Source organism: Patagioenas fasciata, chromosome 1, assembly GCF_037038585.1.
Source record: "Patagioenas fasciata isolate bPatFas1 chromosome 1, bPatFas1.hap1, whole genome shotgun sequence".
Classification (NCBI taxonomy): Eukaryota; Metazoa; Chordata; class Aves; order Columbiformes; family Columbidae; genus Patagioenas; species Patagioenas fasciata.
This window is the reverse complement of record NC_092520.1, coordinates 94,531,112-94,555,000: the sequence shown is the minus strand read 5'-3', so window position 1 is coordinate 94,555,000 and position 23,889 is coordinate 94,531,112. Positions and strand designations below refer to the sequence as shown.

Sequence of the window (23,889 nt, the reverse complement as noted above, 5' to 3'; positions counted from 1 at the left end):
ATTCAGCTAAATGTAGCTGTTCACTGTAGCATCTGAAGTTTGTTGTATGTGGCATGGTTTAGAGGTGGATTTGACAGTGTTAAGTTAATGGCTGGACTCGATGATCTTAAAAGTCTTAAAGGTCTTTTCCAACTGAAATGATACTATGATTCTATGCTAGCCCAAACTCACGAACAGAAAAACTAAAGACTTGTCTGAAGGCTCTCTCTGTGGAGGGGATGCTGATCTGCAGGGCAGCAGGTGCCAGGCTTGTGCACCATCCCCATGAGGGAGCTTTTGCAGGAGGGAACATTTGCAACAAGTTCTTTTTGAGTGAACACCATAGGAAGCATGCCAGGGGGGGGAACCTGGGAGACAAAATGATGACGAGCTGCATCAGCTGCAAACCTGGGTGCCACATTTCTATGTGGTGCTTGGCTACCCTGGTGACAGACACGTTATAAATACCTCAAGACAGACCCATTTTGGAGGGGTGCCTGCAGCTGTGGGAGAGCTATAGATTAGAAATTCCAACCGACTTGTCAGAGGCACGAAAAATATTTCCCAATGCCGGTCTGTGCTCGAGGGGCTTTTCTTAAGCAGATGGGACCTCACTAGTCTCATCAAACTGCTGTTAGAAAGGCTTATGAGAGCTGCATTCAGTCCAAAAACTGATTACTGCTGTTGTTAAAGCCAGTGTGATGTGATACTTGCCCTTGGAGCAACAGAGTAAGACTAGGGGAGAATGGATTGTGGTTGAAGAGGTGAAGACTGGAGCAGGCTGTGTAATGGGGTTGCTGGGTTGTGAAATGAAGGGGCTAGTACCAAGTCTCCACACATGCACCTAACCACCAGGCCATGCAGGCCAAAATGTGCTCGTAGGGCTTATGTCACCCATGTGACATCAGCCAGCAGAAGTCTGCAGGCAGGATTATGTAACCACTGCTATCCCAACCGATATTCAGGGACACTTGAGGGTCCACCTTCAGCAGCATGCTTTAAATTACATTTCACATTCAGTACAATGTCTGAATCACCCTCACCCATTTCTTCCTGGGCTTTGTGCTCCTGAGAAGTGACCATCACACAAAATCTACCTCATTGCAAGTTGTCCATGTAGGTGCCTACCTCATGTGTGACAGAAACATTGACAGCATGGCAAAAAGTGAGACAGATTTTATCCTGAATTATGAACATCCCAGATCTAAAGCCTTTCCCAGGTAGGCTGATGTTACTGCAAATGCAATTGTAAAGATTCTTAATAGGCTGAAAGAATTTTCATCTTTGAAAGATAAGCATGTATCATTCTGATATTCCAGTGCGCTCAGTTCCAGGCAGTACAATACCCAGGACAAAATCGAGGCCTCGCTCCTGTGCAAACAACGGGAAACGAAGGAAATTATGCAAAGCCAGTCTGGAGCATGCACTTCCCCCTTCATGAAGACATGAATGAGAAATCATCACCCTGAATCATTTCTTTCTGATAAATGACTCTATATTAATTAAACCTAATCACTTTAGCATATCTCCTTACAAGGGCCGTTAAATTGTTACCAACTTACTGATGATCATGTTTAGGAAGAGTAATTGGAATACCTTTTTATTGGCATTGCCAGAGATTTCCACCCATCACTAACTTGTTCCTTCCTCCACCACAGATCTCTTAGATGTGCCAAACTCCAGATTAACTATTTACGGGGCTGCTGTCTGCCTGAAGGGGAAGAAATCTCCAAACTGAAGAAGGTGCAATAAGCATTTTTAATAGAGTTTTTCCTCCTTGTTGGTCACTGGTGATGCTTATAAGGACAAATGAACAAAAAAGAATGAAATGGTGCAATATTTATTAGCTGTTCCTCAAGCACCATTTTTTTGCACTGCCACAAAATTGTTCCTGCCTAGACTGAAATTAACATAAGGCTTGTAAGTTCTTTTGAACCCCTCATAACATTCACTGCTTCCCCTTGCCAAAATGTAATGTATATTTTTTTCATATATGTTTTTTGTGTTCATAAAAAGCTATACCCCACTTGACATCTGTTCTCTGGATTAAGGCTATTCATTCAGCTGGCCAAAAAGGGATGGAAATCTGTGGAGTATTTAATTTGCCACAATCCACAGATGGTAGTCATTTGTCAGGTTGCTAATATGAACAAATCCAATAAAACAAGCAGTCAGCCTACGAACTTAAATAAAATAATAGAAAGGGAAAGAAATACCAGGCTGTCCTCCATAATTCTCTCCTATTTATTATTTTTGTCTGTGTGGTCTTGTGATCATAAATGTTGCCATTACAGTCTACATTAGATTCTTGCATGGATCTCTGAATAATGGATTTATCACCAAGACTTTCTAGTAAAGAGAAGACAAAATACAATGCTTTGACAGTCTCCTCTGAATTAAAATGCCTGAATTGAAAATGGCCAATATTGAGCCAGCTCAGAATTACTGCTGCGTTCACTAGAGCTAGTAATGTCCAGAGTTATTTCCACTCTGCTCTTTTACAAGTAGTGTGATTTCATTTCTCCTCTATCAACACTTCAGTAAATGAAAACCAGACTCATAATCATACAATCAATTTTATTACTTTGCCACTGTGTGAAAAGGAAGGCTTCAAAGATTAAGCAGCATTTTAGATAAAGAGAATGAGCAAACAGTGACTGCTTCAACAACAATGAAGAGGGAGCATTTAAATAAATGATTGTGAAAAATAACTATTTCATATAGTCAAAATCTAATTTGGTACATAACAAGGCTGATATGCTGATGGCCATGAAAATTTAATCACCTTCCAAACCACTGAATGAATTATGCAGCCTCTGATCACTGCAGAACAAAGTGTATAGGCCAGATTCACTGTTGGCACAAGCAGTTACATTGGCTTCCATGGAGTTGTCATCATTTGTTCCAGCAGTGAGCTTGGCTTGCCATCCCTGCAGTGCAGATCCAGAGTCCTTTGAAGTCAATGGAAGGGGCCCTTGACTTCAGGGGACTTTGGATCATGTCTGGTGTACCACGCGTTTTGCCAGCAACTGAATTAGTTATACTGCAGATCACCATGTACATACATATTTGGTGTCATGACACGTACTGACCCAGGAGTGGGACTGGAAGTGCATTCCTAGCAGCAAATACTCTATTTCTGTAACCCAAGCCTGCATTTGGAGTTGGTCTCTTCACATTTAGAATATTTCCACTTAGTGCTCAGCCCCTCAGTTTGTTTGCAGTTTAATTCCTTCTAGAGTATTATTCCATCACCCCCACAAATCACTCAGTAACTGCCTGAAAATTGAAGCTATTTTAAACAAAGCTTCATCAGAATAGATGTGGTTATAAGCTAACATATTCTTGCCCTGTACCAGCTGTCTGCTCTCTAAACCTAGCTGTGAACATAAGTTTCCCAAGAAAGCTCTCTGGCAGAAGTTAGGTAGGAGAAGGATGACGGAGAACACAATCGTGTATTTTAACCATCAGTTAATAGCATTAAGTTGCAGAGCTTGCTCTTGTCAATTACTGTCCAGCCTGGGTAGAGAAGGTACCTGTAAGCAATGCAGTGACTCCAGTCCTCACATAACTAAAGAAATGCAGATAAAGTCCAAAAAACCACTAAGTTCTTCATAAGCTTTGCTTCCAAAGGACTTTGTGGGGTACCTCAGATGGCAACTCTGGACAGGTTCAGGACACATCGCCTGGGTGCGTCTCATTCAGACCTGTGTCCTGTCCATGCTGGGCCTGGAGATAGAGCCACAGGTCTCAGCAATGTCAATCCACCTTTCCTGTTGACTGGCTGAGAGAGTAAATGGATTTTTACTTTACAAATGTTTGTGAGAGAAGGAGGCCAAGGAGAGAGGGAAACTGAGCAGGTATACAAAAAAATTACCAGAGGTGCTGTCCTAGCAGACAGGAATGGCATCATGGGTTGACCAAAAGAACTGAGGAGCAGAACAACAATTGTATCAGTAACAGTGGCATTTATCACAATGGACAAACATCTGTGTGAATTTGACCTGTCCCCTGGATGATAGGAGGTTGAGATAGAAAATCTGACACATATCACTTCTCAGGTAGCCTCAAATGTATTAAAAATGTTTGCATGCCCAATGTGACCTAATTGTAGCCTCAGTGAACTAAAACTCAGTTCTCCAACTTTCACACTTATTATTGACACTTCTGGCTTTGACCTGCTGGATTACCCTTGCTGTTTCACTGTTCTGTGCCACAGCTTCCCAGCTACGAAGAGGAATGACAGTAAACCCCATACTGCTTTAATAAAGCACCCAAGAACCTCCTGCTCTAAAGAGGAGTGAAAGCAAAATGGGCAGAGTTATTATTATTTAGCAGTTGTATTCAGGTATGACATAGATACTTGGTAATGAGATGGTGATATCAGTTTGCAGGTTTAAGACAGACACTTTCAGAATATGAAAGTCCACAGGCAAACTTGTGAAATACCATTTCAGTCACTGACCACAGATTAGCAATGAAGTCTAAGTTCAAATTCCAGCTAAATACTCAAATTTATGGTTGTAAAACATAGTCTTTAAACAAACCTGTATCTCACACCAACTGATCATCATGAAACAGAACTAGAGCTGGCTACAATTCTTCTGGGTTAACATGAAACAACTGGAAGTTTAAAGCTTTTTCACATTTTGTCACAATCTCGATAATGGGTTTATTATGGGGGTTGTAAAATTTCATTACAGCACATTCATTTCTTGAACAAAATTAGGCTTATTTTTCCAGTGGAAATAGCCTGGTCTTGATGATGCTTCTCTCTTTGCCAGAGAAAAGGTTCAGCTGGCTTCTTGAATCAGCTTTACAGCCTCTCTGCAACACCAGGCTGCTGCAGAAAGGGCAACCATGAAGCCAAGAATTTGTCCTCTGAATTTCAGTGACATTAACACCCAGAAAGAATTCCTGAGAAAGACCATTTCCATGAGCAAAACTCCTCACAGTCTGGGGCTTGTCTGCACATGCAAATAAATGCATCTGGAATAAGAGAAGCTGTAAAGCTGTGAAGTGGTAAAATGGAGAAAGTAATTTGGCAATATGGTTATTTCTTTTTTTTATTTCTTATGAAATCTGTCATGAAAGTCAGTGAAGCTGATGCAGGGAGAGACACCCACATTCCAGTCTCGCAGCATCCACGTGTACTATCGTTCAGGACTGAGTTACTTGGAGTTGTTAAATAATTGCACTGGAATAACTCCATGTGCAGACAAGCTCTCATTTTTCTGTAGAACTAGGGAACAGCAGAGATCTACCGGGGAAGAAACTTAGCTGACTTATTTCCTCTCAGAACAACAGATATGACTAGGTTTGTGAGGTTAGTATAAATAAAATTGCCAGGATAAAGCAATCAGTGTTTCATTAACAGACATTTCATAGCTGAGTAAACATTTTTCAACATATCACCTGGAAGACTGAAAATTTCTGATTTTCAAAACATAAGTCTTGTGTGCCTGTTCTAGTTTCCAAGCACTTTGGTTGAAGGAGAAAAGATCAGCTATCATATTCATCCAGGTATAAGTCAAAATACGATTTTACGGCAGTTTTCTAAGAAATAAAAATCAGCTCACCTTACACTTAAGTGCAACTTATGTGAAGAGGAACACAAGTCTCAGTTCTGAAGAGCTGAACACTTAGAAAAAGTATTTATCTGTTCCTCTTTTTCTTTCTTTTGGTAAACCTTTTCCTTATCTTTTCAAGCCATAAACTGTCATAATGTGAACCCAACTCTGCAGTTTTTAGAGATGCATCACATTTATACAGAACTTGTAGGGATACCATTTGCTATTCACTGCTGTTTCAGGACACTTGGTATTCAGAACAGATCCTCTCAAAATGAATTCATGGGAGACAGCAGAGGAGAGAGGGAGGAAGAAGTGTGGGGATCTCACTGGGAATTATACTCAACCCCCATTCTGACCTTCCCCAGACACCTGATGGGTGCACTGAGACTGAAGTGAGTGGTTCTTTCACATGAATATCAGTTGGACATGCTTTGGGAAATGAACATTGCCTAAAGCTTTGTTTCTAACAGGAAAACAGATATACATCCACAGCTTCATAGTGAAAAACTATCCTGACTCACAACAAGCATCTTTCATAGGCTGCTGTGGTATATACTGTTCTTACTGAACTTTGTCTGCCATCAGGGTAGCATTTATAATACTTTTTTCTGAAAATAACAATTTGTTCTTTTTCCGATAACTAGCAAGTTTGGCCCTTCAGCATGAATCACCTAATTCATTCCAGATCTTGGACTTTGATATTTATTTTGAGATATTTTTTATTTTGGAGCACAGTGAAGGGTACATTTCACAGGCAATTTTACCAATTTCTTAGGGTAAAGAACGAATAACAATTCCCTAACTTGAAAACTGTGGTTTAACTGCAGTTGTTAAGTGAAATCTTACTCTGCTTATGAAACGAGTATATATCTTTGTTACAAGGGAAAGATAAATTATTATCCTAACCATATTAGATAATTAGATGCTTATTATGAGTGGTAGCAGGGAAAAGATGTTGTAATAGGTCTATGTGAGGTGAACGAGTTGTTCTGCAAAAGCCATTAATGAGTATTGGAGCCATCTGATCTCTGTTAAGTCTTTTCTTCAGACACCTCATCCCTGTGTAATGTATAGCAACTCAGGCTCACTGGATTTTAGTTTGAGGCTGGTGTATTCCCACGGGAGAGTAGATATACAGCAAGGGTGGCTGAAGACAGCTTTATGTTTCTGCCCCCATCAGATATTTTTGCTCTACATGAAAACCAGCAGTACAGAGAGCATGTCTTGCACCTCCCCAGTGCAGGATCTTAGCACCAACTTACCTCCATGAACTGGTTTCAGTTTCATTAGAACCTGCCACAAATTTGAATCTCATCTGGAGCCTCAGTAATTCCAGACAATATCCCATTCTGCTGTTGTTCCTGAGGATCCTGACCTTGGACAAAGGAGAGATGCAGTCAGGTAGAGCAGTACAGTCTTCGTCTGCCATGAAAAACTGATGGCAATGTGTCTGTCAGAGTCATAAAACTTATGTCCTTAAACACTTGTCCTTTCTATATCGCTAATGTTGGTCATCACATCATATTTTGTCTGGATAAATATTTGCAAGGGATAGTAAAGAGTGAATGAATTTCTCATGCAATGTGGTGAAGTGCACAGTGACTGTTGTGGAATTTATTCTTAAGAGAAGATGCAAAAAGCACAAAAAGCATACATATCCTGTGTTACTTGTGGAATTGCCTTGTTTTCCTGCATGTACTATGTTCTACAACAGCACAGGACAGCTCTGAACAGCCTGCTGAGGGAATATATGACATCCTGGAAATGCTCCAAAAGCTCTTTCAAGCCATATAGGTACAGGATGTTCAACCAGTACCTGTTGCATTAAAAGGGCTCTGTTCTGGTAATCTAATATTTGAAGAGAATATCTGCTGAAGGCTGAGAAGGCAAGTCAGGGTAACATTCCTTTATTCATGTAATCCCAACAACATGAGGGTGATGAAGACATGACTGTTTTGCAGCCAAACTGTATACTAGCAACATATAAGCAAAAGCTAGGACGTACACTGTGCTTTTTTAAGCTTCTCTCCATCATGGATTTAATAGAGTTGTCACAGAGTCTTACCTGTTCTCTTTCAAGATGAGGCTGTCATCAAACTAACACTGATCAAACACGTTCAGAAGCTATCAGGAATGTTTGTTCAAATACAGAACTGCATTCACTTTTTCCAGTCCTTTGAGTCATCTCAGAAAATCTGAGAGAGTTGTTGTTTTTTTTTTAATCTGGCATCCTATGGAAGCAGCAAATACGACGGGGCTTTTTTCCTCTCTGTTTTTCCATTTTACATCCCCTTTCCCAGTATCTTTTAGATTCTGATTTAATTTAAATTTATTTATAAAGTTGGTAAATTTTAGAGACTGATATAATCATCCAACTCAGTGGATCCTAAAGCAGTATCTTCCATTTGTGGTGCAAGGACAGGAGGGAGGAGGTGCCGCTGCTGACTCTGTAGGTACCTGATCTGCTGGAACTGTGGATGATCTGTCCCAACATCTTTGGGACAAGAAGCTGGCAGACAAGAAGGCTCTCACACCCTCAGTCACCATGTGGGCAGGATGGTCCTTACTCATGGGTAAGACAGCTTTAGGATGGCCATGGAAATTTTTCTTTCTGGTTCTCCACCCTGTCAGTCCTCAGCCAAGACAAATCACCATAGCTGTGTTTACACGACCAGAAGAGCTTACCACAAGCAGTGAGAGGTTGTAGTTTGCTGGTGATTCATATCAGATCCATGTCATGATATTTTTCCACTGCAGTTTAGTACTTTGCAGCTAAGAATGCTCCTCCAAGGCCACTTCTGCTCTTAACTTACAGATAGGGCAGTGGGTATGCTTGCACAAAAACAAGAAGGAAAAGTACAGCTCATTACAGAGTAAGATTTGTACTGCAGCTGGAATGAATAAATTACAGTGCATTATATATTATACTAGTGTATGTATATAATGCTACTATACAGTGTCTCACTACCTGATGAACATTCGCCTTGACTTTGTCACAGATTTATAGTGTTTACCTTTTCTTTTTCTTATGTTTCCAAGGATTTGCTTATAGTGCTTTTTCTTCAGGATAACCTAATGACAGGTATGTCACAGTGAACATAGTGACTGAACTCTGGGATTGGTTTACACAGGGACCTTAGTCTCTGCCTGTTTACTTAGTGAAATAATAAACAAGTTTCTTGAAATGGATGAAGTGCTCACATGAGAAATACAAATTGACATGCATCTCTATTTCCAGGGATAGGAAGGGGATGGGAGGAAAGGGATCAGTTCCTCATCATGTATTTCTGGAGAAGAACCAGCTCACTTGTTGTTGGTGAAGGTGTTTTACAGTCAATATACAGATGAGACAATGACTTTGGGAATGATCTGAGCACTTACCCAGATAAGAAGGAATGTGTGTTTGAAAGAGTGTGTGTTTGACTATAAAATCATGAAGGCTAAGGCATGGCAGAAGGGTTAAGACACCTGTGCACTTACACCTCGGCATCCCAAATCAATGGGAACCTCAGATCTGCAAAGTGACTGCAAAAACTGATGGAGCATATGTGCTTCCTTGCAATGAAACAAGCAATCAGACAAAGTGAAGGAAAATTGAAAATTAACAATCAGTAATTTAAAACTTTGGCATTCTCTATATGTTGTAGCAAATGAAAACCTGTGTGAAAACACAGCATAGTACCACCTGGAAATTATTTCCAAAAATGCTACGTGGGGTCACGATTATGACAGCCTGAGAAAACTTCCTTGCTTCTGACACAGGAGAGCTAACCATTTACATAAATGAGGACTTTTAGCCTCTCATGCCTCTATTATCACCACAACTCTCTACAGCATCTGCTTCCTTCTTCTTAAACATTCATTCCTGATGCCACAGGCATTCCTGTGCTTAACTTGGTGCATGCCTCTTTGGACATCAAGCTAGATTCATTTACTGTATAGAATATTGTATGGCAGACTGCCGGACTGCATTCCACTGGGCAGCACAGTAAGTGTAATGATGCGAAAAGTCCTTTCATCACTGCAGGCCTTGGTGGCTCTCAGCACAAAACCTGGCCCACAGACCCAAAACTCGTATTGAATACAGCTTTTCCTTGCCAGAACTTTAGAGGTGCTCAATCTCTGGAACTCAGAATGTTGCCAAAGTGATATGAGTCAGAAATAATTTCTAAGTCCCATCGCAAAAGCTGACTTAAGTATGATAGGCATGCTACGTGTGCATCACTGCTACCTGGTTTGTTACCTGTCATCTGACTGCTTTTGTGATCTGCTGAGTCCCTGGATTGTGTGCTGGATGCAACTGTCTATGTCAAGCACTCGGCTTTTTCAGCATCTCTGAGGTACCACCCCCTCCCCCGTGCCACAAAAAGATCAGGAGCTGTTCAAATTAAATTCCTTTATTAAGAGAAGGATTTTAATAGACCAAAAATGAAACGGATTAAAAGAATGCTTGTCCTTTATGGTTGCCAGAAAAAGTAAATATTGTCTATAGACATTATACAGTTTTCCTTTCACCAAAATTAAATATTGTCCATAGCAAAGCAAGCAATCTGTAGAAATGTATTGTTACACTGCTATTAGAAACTATTTACATTGGATAAAAACCAGGTGTCTCAAATCAGCTTTAACTTTAGTTGATTACTGTTATGATTTCATGTATCTTGCCCTCATCTTCCCTTTTTGCTATTACACATAAATCAGGCATTAACAAGGTTTAAAAAGTGAGTGGTCACAAAACAATCACACAACAAGCCCTCAGTAGCAGAGCTCCCTTCATCAGCACCCAGTATGACTACCCTGTCATCCTCCTTCAAGACTTCAGAAGTTTATCACCTCCCAGTGGGCTCTTTCCACATCCAACCAAACCGTCTGTCAGTGCCAGGAATTGCCACGAAGGCAATACCTGGTACGAGAATACACATTTTAAATATATATATTTAAAGGAGCATATCTTTTTCTAGCAGTACTGCGTGCTGTTTCTGTGAATACATGTTCACAGTAAAACTATGTCAAATAAATATTTGAAGGAATCAGCACAGTGCATCTAGTTTCACTTTCCAAATGGAAAGTGGTGTGTCTGCTTTTAGCGGTTGTATACGGCAGACACTTTATACGATTCCAACTTTGTTAAGTCACGATCATGAACAAAGGAACCCTACCTAATTACAAAATACTTGATTAACAGCTCAGCCTAAGGGATAGGTTTACTATACATCAAAGCTATTTGCTGAAAAGGATTTCACTGCTTTTTCATAGTGGACATACAACACAGAGAATATGTTTTTTCAGTTTGCAAAAAGGATTAATCAGAATATTTTGTCCATGCAATCAAACATTGCTCTGCTGTAATAACATCGTTCTCAATTCTCTCTCTCTTTGATCCTCCTGCCTGTATTTCTCCTCTAATTTTTGTTTTTCAGAGTCCATGCTATAATAATTGGAATCTGTGCTTCTCCTAATCTTCTCAAATTGACTGAAATCTGCAACGTACTTTCCATTTGGAGACAGAGAAACCACAGGCACGAACTCATAGCCCCAGTGGATCTCCTCGGGGATGTAGGAAGTCCTGCTTTGGCAGACAGCACTGGTGGACTCCACTGTGGCGTTCAGGAGCACTACAAGCTCAAAGTCCTTGTCCTTGAGATTCTGAGGTGTGAGATCTCTCAAAGGGCTGCTCTCATCCAAAATATGGTAGAAGGTTAAAGGCAAAATGAGAAAAGGACTCTCTGAAGAGGAGTCAACATTGAACTTGACACTGGCTTGATTCAGCAGTATCCGTTCCCCTTCTTTGGTTTCATATGTCTGAAGAAGCTTCCCAGACAGTTGACACTGTATCAGAAGACTCTTCCTCATATTTGCTACCCTAATCACCAGGCAAAGTTCTCCATTGTGTTTAGTGATGACGGCACAGTGGCTGAATTTAATAGTCTCTGCCCGTTTTTTAGGTCTTGCAATTTTGGCCAGAAAGGTACCTGTGATGAAGATTTCAATCAAAGTGGTGATGACCAGTTGGGCTACAAGTAAGAAAATGGCATGAGGACACTCTTCTGTAATGAAACGAAATCCATAGCCAATGGTTGTTTGTGACTCCAGGGAGAAGAGAAATGCCCCAGTCAGAGAGTCTACGTTCTTGACACATGGCTCGCGCTTTGGAGTGAACTTGTTTATTTCTAAATCACCGTGAAGGAATGCAATGGCATAGTAGATAACTCCAAAGAGGAACCAGGTCATAACAAAAGTAGCAGCAAATAAGGTGAGTTTGTACCTCCACTTCATGTCTATAACTGTAGTCCACAAGTCTTGAAGGTAGAGCAGGTAAATGCCATCGACTTTGTCTATCCGCACGTTGCTGTGACCGCTTTTGGACATCACACGGGGTTTGTGTGCCTTGAGCATGACAGTGTCGATGCCTCCGTTAACCAGTGGCAGGCGAGACATATTAATCTTTGTGGGTTCCATTCTCACTGCTTCAGTCCTAAGGGGAGAATAAAAGGAGACTGTTACTTAATGAAATCAAAGCACATAACTGATTCTGAAAAGCGTTTGAAAATGTTGGTGGAAAGAAGGCACAAACATAATCTAAACACAGCAGCAGTGAATAAAAACAGTTGGTATATAAAGTTACCATCATACAATATCTGACATTACAAATAATTCGATATTCTTTTTTTCCAGGAAAAATAAAACAACCCAAAACATTCTTCGATTCTGGTGACTGCCAAATATGGAGAAGTAGGTTTCTTTTATGATATCCTGCAAAAGAAATTTGACCAAGCTGAAATTTTATACTAGTACTTTATTTCTGTAAAATGCATTATTTCTTTTTTTTTCTTACGTTTCTCTGGAGAAGAGTCTCTTTTTGATTAGTGAGCAGGTTTTCTTTAATGCCCTGAAGAGAGACATCTGATCAAAATTAAAGTCACGTCAATGCTTGGTTTAGAACGCAGATCCAGCACACCACCTCTGTCTCTTCCTGCGACGGACGAAAAATGAGCCAGACCAGCTTTCACTGTGAACAATTAACTTCCACAAGTGATTTACTCAGTCGGATCTGGCTCTTTGTCACAAACCTACAGCTAACCTAGGAGGAAACAAAGCAGACCTGAACACATTGAAGTCGAGTTTTGGAAAGGGATATTTACACCTGAAAACTCTTAGAAGCTGTTTGCACTGTACAGCAGTCCTGTTTTAAGCCATCTAAGGAAAAAAAAAAGAGGCAATTCACAAAGTCAGCATTCTAGTCGTGGGCCCTGACCTGTGCGAACCGAGCAATCATTGGACCACCCGACTCCTGAAGTTTGTTTACTGTGCATCAGTCCAGATGGAGATTAAGTGTGCGGACACTCAGGACTGAACAAAGCCCACAGAGTGAAGCAGAATGGTGCCTGTGCCAGCTGGATGAGTCAAGTAACAAGACCCAGCTTGTGAGACGAGACAGTGATTACGTAGAGCAAGGACAGTGCATGTTATAGTCATTTCCGACATCAAAACTTCCTGCTGACAAAAACAACAAAGAAAAAAAAATGTCCCATGCATCCTTTGTGCTTTGGCAGGTTGCACAAAGAGCATTGTTTTGTTCCATTGTTTTCCGCAAAAAGAGCCTTAAGTGATTCGTTTTCGTGAACCACCAAAAAAATAAAAAGAACAAAAAAAAAAGAGAACGTCTTCCTCATAACTACTTAAAAGAATTTTGCAGGAAGTACAAGATATATTTGTGGTACACACATGTGCCAGTCCAGGACATCAGCATAATTGCTCATTAAGTACCTTTCCTGTTATGTCAATTAAGGAGAAATTTTTTTATGACTATACCCATCACACTGTAGCAGGTTTTCTGGGAAAAGGTAATTAAACCTAACACCCAGTAACACCTGTAGCTCATTCCAGTTTTGTTTTAATCACCAGCATTTCTCTTCCATAGTCTGGGAGCCATTGCCGTATATATATATATATACATATATACATATCTACATATATATATAAGAAATTAATGCATCAATGACCCCAGTAGGAGATTCCTTATGTGACAGTCAAATGATCACACAATGCACAGCATGTCCGGATAATAAACAGGAAAAAACCTTCAAGTGATCTGAAAAAAGAACAACAAGAGGAAATTGGGGGGGGGAGGGGAGGGGTAGGAGTAGGAAGGAGCATACATGCAACTGCTCTTTAGGCAAACTCAAAATGAAGTGCTACTGTCAGTGTGCTGTAAATACATGCAGCATCTAATGGGAAGCCTTTCAGGAAAATGCACACTACTTTGTGAAGAGGGTCTATTCTGCACACGGAGCCTGACCCTGGATAAGTCATGGATATAAAATGTATGCAAAAATCTGTCCCAAAATAGGTACACCTCTTCCTCTCAAGCACATTTTCCCTTAGCCATTCATTTCAGGTACAAACATTAAGCTGTCAGAAAAAAATTCACTGCTACAAATTGCCATGCCAGGAGGTAGATGGGCTCTCCAATCCAGTGCCAGGGACATGTCCCGATCCCATACCCTTGCTCAGCCTACCTGGACGCCTGCTCCTGGGAGCAGCTCCCCAGGGCTGCCAGCTCCTCCTTCTCTGGAGGCCACGAGGATGGAGGCAGCCAAGGCTCCACCTTCCCTTCTTCGTGCTCCAGCTGGTGGGCTTGAGCTGGTGTGGCAGGGACAGGGCTCACAGGCTTGGTGAAGATCAGAGTTATCCAGTCAGGGCCAGGGGTATCCCAAGGTGAGGGGCACACGAACCCTTGGCATACCATACTCACTGTGGCTCTACCATGTGCAAGAAACATTGGCTTCTGTACAAGTGGTCAGCATATATATGATAAATCTGACATGTTTGGGATGCACTGGGCATGGTGTGAAGAACCTCTCTACCTCACATGCACTGTGGGTCTGATATATTCTTCAGATGCTAGAGCTGGTACTCATACACTGCACTGCTCATCTGCAGCACCAGCTGGGTCCACAGTTTCAACCCACACAAGGGCCTGTCGAAGAGTCCTTGCTCCTGTTTTTGCTCTGACCTGAAATATGTTGTTCCCTGCGCAGGAGCCCTGAATGGAGAAAATCCTGACACTGCATGCCACCACATGTGCAGAGCTGGTGAAGGACACCTAAGATTATGGACATACCGAAATGCTAAAGAATAGGTTCCCTCACAAGACAGGAGGTAGAAAGGTAGTGGCAAGGAATGATGTCTTTCCTGGGCTATGCCAACAGAGGACAGCTACAAAATTTGCCATTTCAGGCTCAACACAAGAAGTAAAGATTGGCTGCAGCCATAGGCCATGTCTGGCATGTTGCAGACTGTGTTTCAACTCACAGTCAAAGCTGTTTCTCACTGTGCCTCTCTGCTGTCCCCATGTGTAAAGCTGATCTCCACATGTGGGGTCAGCATGGCAGAGTTGTTAGTTTTGCAGTCCGCCATAGATGAAAGAGGCTGTATCAGAGCTCCTCTGTCATCTTTTGCATCCTCCCTAGATTTGTATTTCTGTATGTGACAAAGTTACCCAGGTTTACAGTGATTTCCTGAAATGGATCCCAGCCAGTTTCTGGTGCTTTTTTTGATGGTGGGGTATTTTTTCTGTTGATTTGTTTCCTATTTTTTTTTCTCTTACATCACATTTTCCTGTGTGATCCTGAGTTCCTCCAGTGCTCTTTTCCTCTCCAGCGAAATCGATCTTGGCTTCCTTTCCGTACAGAAACATTTCCCTTTTTCTCTGCCACATTGATAGGGGAAGAGAGGATCGATCACTCCGACTCAGAGCAGCACTGTCTGTGCTCCCCTTAATTATCACTGACAGAAGTCAGGAGCAGTCATCTGGTGGAAGAAACTCTGATGAAACCAACAGTGGAACAAAACCAGGCTTCAGAGGAGGTTTCTCCCCTCCACTTCCCCACTGCTTCCCGAGTTAAGTGACCAGTACAATAGTCCACAATAAATGACTCATGGGTGTCTCTGTATGTTATAAACTCATGTTATAACACCTGCATTACTATTTCCTGTCATATACCTTATATAGGCAGCTCAGATATTCTGTGCCTGAACAACTATCGCCAGAACCTCCGCTGAAAGATTTTGGAATGCTTGGTTTCTTTCCCTCTAAATGAAAAATCATGTCTACTACAGTAAGCAATGTAATAAAACAAGCCTGAACAATAACAGTAGTATACATTTTTAAGTTAAAATAACATCTACTGTCCATTAGCTAAAGTATTTACACTGGTAAGGTATTTTTTATTACTGTAAAAAAACCCACATATTCAAACTGTAGCTGCAAATGAAAGTGAACTGAATTACAGTTAAGGAAACAGATACTTCAAGAGAGAAGAAAGTGAAATTGTCTCAGATTTGTCTAGCACTCCAATGTCCTGTGAATTGCCTCCTTTCCTCACCAGCCCTTTGGAACAGCCAGAGGAGACTCCCCATCAGAGCACATGCTGATAAGGAAGTTTAGTACAGACAAAGTCAATAAAACATAGAGCTACATACCAAACCACCAACCATGAATACCTTGATATTAAGGTAATTCCAGCAGCCAAGGATATAACAAGCACATTAGCACTGCTTCCAAAGAGCACATTATCAAGAAGTCAAAGCCAGCTTGCATGCACATAAAAATGTTCCTGTTGCATGAAGCCAGATTTGCTTGTGCAAGATCTCTTTTGGCAGACGCAACTGATCAAAAGTGTACAGGAGCATGACTTTTTTGAATGGCCTCAGGGGGTTGTTTTTTTTCAAATCAGATATGCTTTGCCACTTGAGCAAACCCTCATACGTGCTTCACTGCCACTCTGATACAGGGGCAAAACTTGAACTGTTTTTTCAACCAGCATAAACCATTAGCAGGCTTGACTTTTTTTTTAGGAGTGAGTAAAGAAAACATTGGAAAGAATCACATAATCTTTAGATCGTCCCTAGGTCTGATGTGGTTCAGTAGGTTATAAAAAGTGCCTCCTGAATTCTCAGCTCTCTGCCAAGCATGAACACCCTCCTCCTTCTGGGCTATGTACCAGGTTATGCCATGCAATTGTCAACCAGCAGAATCCTCTGTAGTGGAGTTATGGAATACAAAAGGAGAGAGCAGAGGTAGAGGGAAGGAAGCAGTGTTTGCAAAAGGGTGCTTCACCTCTGCCACCAGCTGCAGCATGCAGCTGTCAAGCTGCTACGCTGGCATTCGTAAAAGAGTCCTTCAGTATTACGACTGATCAGCATTGAGACTGGTGACAGGTAGGCTGGCATTCAGCCATGTTGTGAAAGATACTGTCTTTCAAAACTAAATTAACACATTTTTATTTTATTTTACAAAAGGAGTGAGCCAAGAGACCTGTAAACACACTCCCTCAAGTCCAAATCAGTTCCCAAAGCCGCGCTTTTAGCTCCCCAGCGCTCCGCAGAGCCACCCACCAGTGCAGGGCAGCCCTGTGAATGGTGACTGTCCCCAGACTTGGGCACCCAGGAGCAGGTAAAGCAAAAACACAGCCAAATCTGCAGGCAGGGTAGTGCCTGAGGACTGTGCCCAAGGTGGGGCGAGCGGTGTGGTTGGGGAAGTAGCACCACGTGTTTTTCATCCCTCATGGCAGGGCCAGTGCAACAATCATTCACGGACTAGCATGAAGAAAGTGAAAATCCAAATCCATTTTCATCTCTCCTAGGCTGCATGCCTGACATCTGTCCATGGAAGGTGAATTAAAGCTGGAGAAGTCACATAGTGCATTGTTTTTGAGGGAGATTTCTACAGTGCTCTTGTTCTTTCCAAGGGCAGGACGTTAGGCTTCACAGTAACTGTTGATTTATGTAGATGAGCCTTGGAAACAACACTGATGCAAGCAAATAGGAAAACAACCAAGCAGGCAGAAAGAAGGCAAAAGATGACCCAAAGCTTATTGAGGTTAATGGAGAAGCTCTCAGTGATTTCACAGGTCTCTGCAACAGGCCTCCAAGTGGAGAAAAAGCACATACTGCCAGCACCTGAACAGCTAACACACTGCAAGTGAGCATTCTGTCCTTCCAAAAACCTGCCCTCCAGCCTCTGTCCTGGGCTCTGTGGATGCGCAGGGGACTTGGCTGTGCGGAGCCTTCATCAGGAATCCCCAGATACAATGAAGTCTTCTTTCAAAAAGAAGTAACTGATCAGTTTCTGAAACTCTCCTTTTTGTGTTTGATGATATGGTTTATACAATACTGATGGAAAACAGAGAAAGGTTTCCCAGAGACCTGTTCTGCTCTTTTAGTTTTACAAATGGCTTTTCTTTAGTAGTGCAACATTCAATACTTTTGAATGTCTCCCTTGCTGGCATAGCATTGCTTCAAACTCTTTTCAGTTTCAAACACTACATTACCGTGGTTAAGCTTTTAAAAACTGCCTCTTCTGTGATGCTTTTCCCACCCACTTACCCTTTCCTTTTCTTCCTGTACTAACCATACCTGGCTCTGTCTACATGGGCACGTCAAAATAGAATCTCAAGAGCCTGTTCTTTCTGTTTCTGGGGAGCTGGGTGTCAGAACTACACTGCAAGGCTGAAAGGGATTATTGTCATTATTGCTGCATTATGCTTATCAAGTTCATACCCTGTACTTCCACTTTCATTTACATCTTCAGCCTGCTGTAGGAACATTAGTGACCCTTCACCATAGGTCTCTGGTGCAGGCAAGCATCTCAGCAACATCCAAGAAAAGAAACTGAGCTAATGGAAGACAGGAGTGATGCCCTTTCACAATCAATGTTTGCAGTCAATACTAAGGCCAGGACCAGACCTTCTGAGAGCTTAATGCCTACAGTTGTCCTGTTTTGCAGTCACTAGCACTATTTCTTCACTCTTCCCTTCTAGGATGCCTCTGGGGGCTTTCAGTGGCTATATTGTGTCCTTCTTTCTCCCTGAGACATTTCCCATTTCCATGAAGGTATCTCTCATTACCCTGTTTTCTCTCATTTTGCTTAGTATTCCATTCCCACTCTCTGTGAATCAAAAAATCTGAACTAGTTGTGCTTACACCACAGTCAGAGAAGCATGCAGTTGTGGCAGCAGAACAGTTGTATCACACAAGACTGCACACTGTTTTATATTCTGCAAGTATCTTACATAGGTTCACAGCACCTGTTCCGAACCTCTCCATTATATGACTCTGTTTTCAATGGTTTCAAATTTTGCAACATTTCAGCCCTTCGTGACTGGTCACAAGCAAACACATTTTTAAATTCATTTTTTTTACTTGATGTGTCAGTCAAAACGAAATAGCCATTTCCAAAGTCAAAGCCAGGAAAATACCTGTTGAGACATTTCTGCATCCATGTTAAGACAATTTTGGTGTCTCTTCCTTCAGGAAACCACAGTGTAAACACATATGCAATTCTGCAGCTCATACTCTCCGTGACCAGCTGAGCACCCTAATAGCCTGTCCACTGAGTAATGTCAATGCCTTCTTGCTTTCTGGCCTTATAAATCCTCATCCATACAGTGATGCATCCTGATTAGAAAGTGCAGAATCTCCCCACTCCATCTCGATGGTTCCTTATGAGTGAATTCCCCTGCAAGGGTGGAAATGTTGGAACAAATCACCCCGGACATGGAGAAGAGTGTCACCTCCACCTCCTTCGATGGTCAGATTTGAGAACACAAGTGACAGCAGCCACACAGTTCAGGGAGCCTTGCTATGCAGGAGGGAGGTGGAGAAGCAGAGAAAGGGGTATGCTGGGAGAAGGTTGAAGATGAACCAAGGAATGCCTCATTTCTGTCTCTTCTTGCTTCATAAACAAATCCGTTTGGTGTCTTATAGGGTGCTTTGTGGCATGCCCAAACACAGACCTGTTGGGCACCCAGCAAAAAGAGCATCAGAAATGGAGACACCTGCACACATTGAGAACTTCCAGTATATAACAGAAGCTGGGCAGGGATTTTCTGCAAAAGAGATTTTCACTTAGTCAACTAAGGCCTACCTAAGTCCTCCTTAAGTACTTAATTCCTTTTTCAGGAACAGGCCCTTTGCCAGACAGCTGCTCTGGCTTCTGTGAGAGCCTGCTTTCACACAGCTCCCACCACCTTCCCTGTCCCGGTGTGAGGACAGGTCACCTCGCCAGAGCACAGCTCTCCAGGGAGCACCAGCCTGGCAAAGGCAACCAGAGAGGCTGCACTGCTCTTTGCTCAGGTTTCAGGGCTGGGGCTCAAGGTGGTTCAGTTGTTTGCCCAGTGACATATTTTACCTCTCATGATGCTGGTTTATATACTGCCTGCTATAAATTACCTGGCTATAATCTGACCGCACGAGCTCATGTGCCAAGACAGTTTCATGTTTCTGTACTTAACCGAGGCATGACTGTGTTTTCTTCTAGTATTTTAGTCACACAGTGAGAGGGTTTATAACAATATAGAAAATAGTGAGCCTGAACCCATCTACTGCTCAGACTGTTAAGTCTGACAAAGCTCATAGGGGAGTCCCCTACCAGGTCAACACAGAGCACAAACACACCAGACTGGGCTGCTGCCTAAGTTTGCTGGGACTGTCATTCCTTGCTCACCGCAGCTTGGCTGTGTTCTTGTTTTGCCTTCTTTCACCACTGGTAAAGAACAGCACCTTGTTTTTAACCTCCCCAGTACTCTCCTGTCACTTCACAAGCTGGCATAATAGTTATAATAAAAAAGTTAAACTCAGAACAACTGATTTGCCAATGTGCAGTTGGTTTGAAATTTGCTGCTTTTGTTTCAGACTTGAAGAAGGGTGAGCAGAACAGAGAGCTTGTCTTGTTTCTTTCATTGTTTGTTTGCTTTTCATTTCTCGGTGTAATAAAAATCTGGTTTAATTTAAAAATAAGCAAACAAAACCAAAACCAGATATTTAATCTAAATTTTAATTTAAATTATCAACAGGTGGCTGATCATGAAAAGTAATGTGCCTAGTCATGGTTATGCAAGAGGCAGAGAGAAAAGCTAGCACTTTGCTCACTTTGCTGCTAGTTCACAAAAGCTGTCTGAAACACCCTCAGTCTGCCTTTGCTGTGGCTACTTCTCCCTGTTTCTCAGCTACCACGGCTATCACATGAAAGATATTTACCAGGCAGCGATGGGATATTTCAAATAATTTAGAGTGGCTTGTGCCCTCCTTTCATTTCTTGGACTGCAGATAGCTTGAGCCTCACGCCTGACACTGGGCACCAAGTCCCAGCACCAGCCTTGTCTCTTTCTGATGAACAGGGACATCAGCTCCTGCCTGTATATCAGCTGTGCAGTGTGAATACATGCAGTGGCTCAGCAGCTCTCTTTTTAATTACCATTTGTCATGCCAATTCATCACATGGTGCATGCACTGTATCCCGGTCAAGTTGGGTTTTGCTTTTTAATTAGTCATCGTACACTGGGGCTCTCATAGCTCAGTGTAGGTGTGGCCATGAGGTGGGGCTCCCTGCAGGGCATCAGGCTTCTGCTGGGGCAGATTTTTTAATGATCTCTCTGTATATGAAAGCTGCATTTCCTGCAAATTGCAGCACTCCTTTAGCCCATATCACAAGACATTATGCTGATGGAGGGTAAATATCACACTGTATGTACATATTCGCAAACACTGCCAAAATAAACATGTCTGTAATTTTCCATCTCTATGCAGCCACTAAATCTCGAAACTGAAATACCAGTCTATGAAAAGAATTATTAAAAAAACAAAAACAAAAACAAAAAACAAACAAAAAAAATTCTGCCCCTTTCCACTTTTAAATATGCAAAAACCTCAGAAGTATTGAAAATAATGAAAGGGCTGAAAAACGTAAAGAAACTGCCAAGGGAAAAAAAAACATTTTATTGAAAAGTCTTCATGTTGATAACCTTTTGTTCATCTAGTGCCTAATGCAGACAGACTCAAATCTAACTGAGGAAATTGCACACCTTGACCCAGCAAGAAGATGGACCCTGTTAGAGTAGGAAAGCTTTTCTTCTGTGACAGTTTCTCTCTTACCTGTGCACTGTAGCTGCTTTGTGCTGCTTCATCTGGGCAGAGTAACAATAAATGCAGAGTAACCCACTAATTCAGCCAAATTTATGGCTCCTCTGCATGGCCAGGACATAACAGTGAATTTGCCCTTGTGATTTTTGTAATACTGCAAAGCACATTTCCAAGAAAGAAAGATGGGTTTGTCATGGTGTTGTCTTAAAACTTGTTACAGGCTGATTTTCTCAGGAAGTTATTTGGTTAAGAAGAATTACTCTACCTGTGTGAACAAGTTCATACTGTGAAAAATGTTTTCAAGAAGTGACTCTTCTTTCATACTAGCAATATGTAGCCCGTGAGACAGAGTATCCACTTCCCTCACCAAAACTAATGATTTTTACATTAAATTTCTTAGGCAAAGCACAGGTGATGCTACTGACACAGCAGAGACACATATAGTTTACTTAATTGGTTTTTTATAATTATTTACTTTCTGTGAATTACTGAGTAAGGGTGACCAGTATTCTCTTTGAGGGACAGAACAGTTTCAAAAATGTTCATTCCTACTCTGTTTTCTCTGCACCAGAAAGATTTCAAATTGCACCAAGGTCTGATAAACAGACAGCAAGTTCTACTTGATCTCAAACAAATATTTGGCAGCTACTAAACAAAAACAAAAATTTCATACTTTTGAATTCTCAAAAGAAAATTAAATGGTGTCTAATAAAACCAGGTCGTGATGTTTCATAGGCAAACATATACGCACTTATATAGAAATCATAGGTTCATTTTTACTATTTAAATTATTACTTTGTGCAATATGTGTTTTCATAAATGATACATTGACTATTTTGTAAAGCACAGGTAGCTGCAAATACAGAGTATTGATGTGGTAGATCTTGGTGTATCTAGGCAGTTGTGAATGCATCTTCTTTTGCATACATTTCCCTTTGTGCCATTATTAGTCTAGATCAAGTCTCTTGATCTTGACATAAAATAATTTTCTCAAACAGCAAGTCCCAGACACATCTATAATGACCAGTAACCACAAGCTGCAGCTATGGTCTCAGAGCAAATCCTCTCCCAGTCAAGCGTCCCTTCAAGCTTTGTCAAAGCACCCACCAAACACAGCCCCCAGGAGGCCACTGGTGTCACCCAGAGTTCACACACCCTGTCCCCATCCCCATCTCCATCCCTGACCCCATTCCCATGCCAGACCTGTCACTGCCCCCAGCCAAGCTGACTCCTCACTGGTCTCATGGAGAGTGACCAGAGCTCCCAGCAGGGACAGAAATGGTCACAGGGGTCCTATAAGCCATTAAAATTCTGCACCAGTGTATACACCAGGGTCTTTCACCTGCGTCTTTGAAGTGGTCAGGGACAAATTAAAAATATCAGTGACGCTTTAATATTGGTGTAGGGTTGCTTATTCTTAGTACTGTCCAAGAGCTTTATTTCAGGACAATTTTAACTTTTTTTTTTTTTTTTCCCTGACCAATCCATGGATGTGGTTAATTTAAGGTTTAAAAGACTTTTTCTCACACATACACACACACCCATGTATGTTTTCCACTGAAGTCTGTGCTTTTTCCTAGACCCACCCAAATTCCAGCACATAGCTCACTTGTGTGCCAAGCTTTCATACTCTCCATGCAATGAATGGAAAAATGCCCTGTTTTCCACTTCTGCACATTTTGGGGGGAGGAGGGGTAGAATGTGTAGGGGAGAAGGAGGAAAGGCCTCCAGAGGAATTTAGTTATACCTGATATTTCAGAGAAGAAACAGGAGAGAGTCCCAATATTGTCCATGGGAATACTCTTTTTCTGCCCATGAATGGAGATATATGGGGCCTGAGCCCCACTGCTTGCTTGGAACTCTGAGCTGTGTTTGTGGAGTGCTAAAGACATTAAAAAAATAAGAATTATAAAGTAAAAGTAGCATAAGTTGCTGGTTAGTATGTGTTTCCATTCTGCTTATATGAAGTACTTCAGTAACACTCTTGAATGGATTGATATTTTATGAGAGGGATGAAAAAAAAATTCAAGCTTAATGGTGGGAAATTTGGGGGAATTTTAAATGGAAAAGATAGTTTTCAGCTGTGTCATTCTATGCTCCCTGTAAGAGGGCACTTCAGGCCGTGAGCATCTTGGTGAAAGGTGGTAGACTGAGAGCAAAGGGCTCCTCTTGTCACCCACCACAGCCTGGCAGAGGGAAGGCTGCAGGATCAGGACCACCACCATCGCCACCACCCCACTGCCCACACCTTCCCTCCCACAAGGGCCATCACTGTAGCTCATGGAGTGGCAGGAGCCACCAGGTCATGGGAAAGGAGCCGGCAAAGCTCTGTTCTCTCCTGCTATCACATCTCCACAGTGAACCCCATGATTGTAACGACATGCAAGTTCTGTGCAAAGAATTTTCAACTGCA

At 41.8% G+C, this 23,889-nt stretch overlaps 1 protein-coding gene across 6 annotated transcripts in view; it reads right to left on the bottom strand.

Annotated features, from left to right (window-relative positions):
• Window positions 1-9,933: 9,933 nt before the first annotated feature.
• The window catches only part of KCNJ15 (potassium inwardly rectifying channel subfamily J member 15), a 36,480-nt gene continuing 22,524 nt past the window's right edge, over window positions 9,934-23,889 (bottom strand). For 2 of the 6 annotated variants that reach the window (XM_071811117.1, XM_071811109.1), the window contains exon 2: window positions 9,934-12,027. In XM_071811117.1, coding sequence (XP_071667218.1) covers window positions 10,881-12,011 — 1,131 coding nt within the window. In that variant the 5' untranslated portion in view covers window positions 12,012-12,027 and the 3' untranslated portion in view covers window positions 9,934-10,880. Of the gene's footprint in view, window positions 12,028-12,387; window positions 12,634-12,807; window positions 12,946-14,071; window positions 14,321-15,162; window positions 15,366-23,889 lie in introns of those variants that run through there. The other 4 variants (XM_065845639.2, XM_071811103.1, XM_071811097.1 and 1 more) reach the window with 4 other exon arrangements.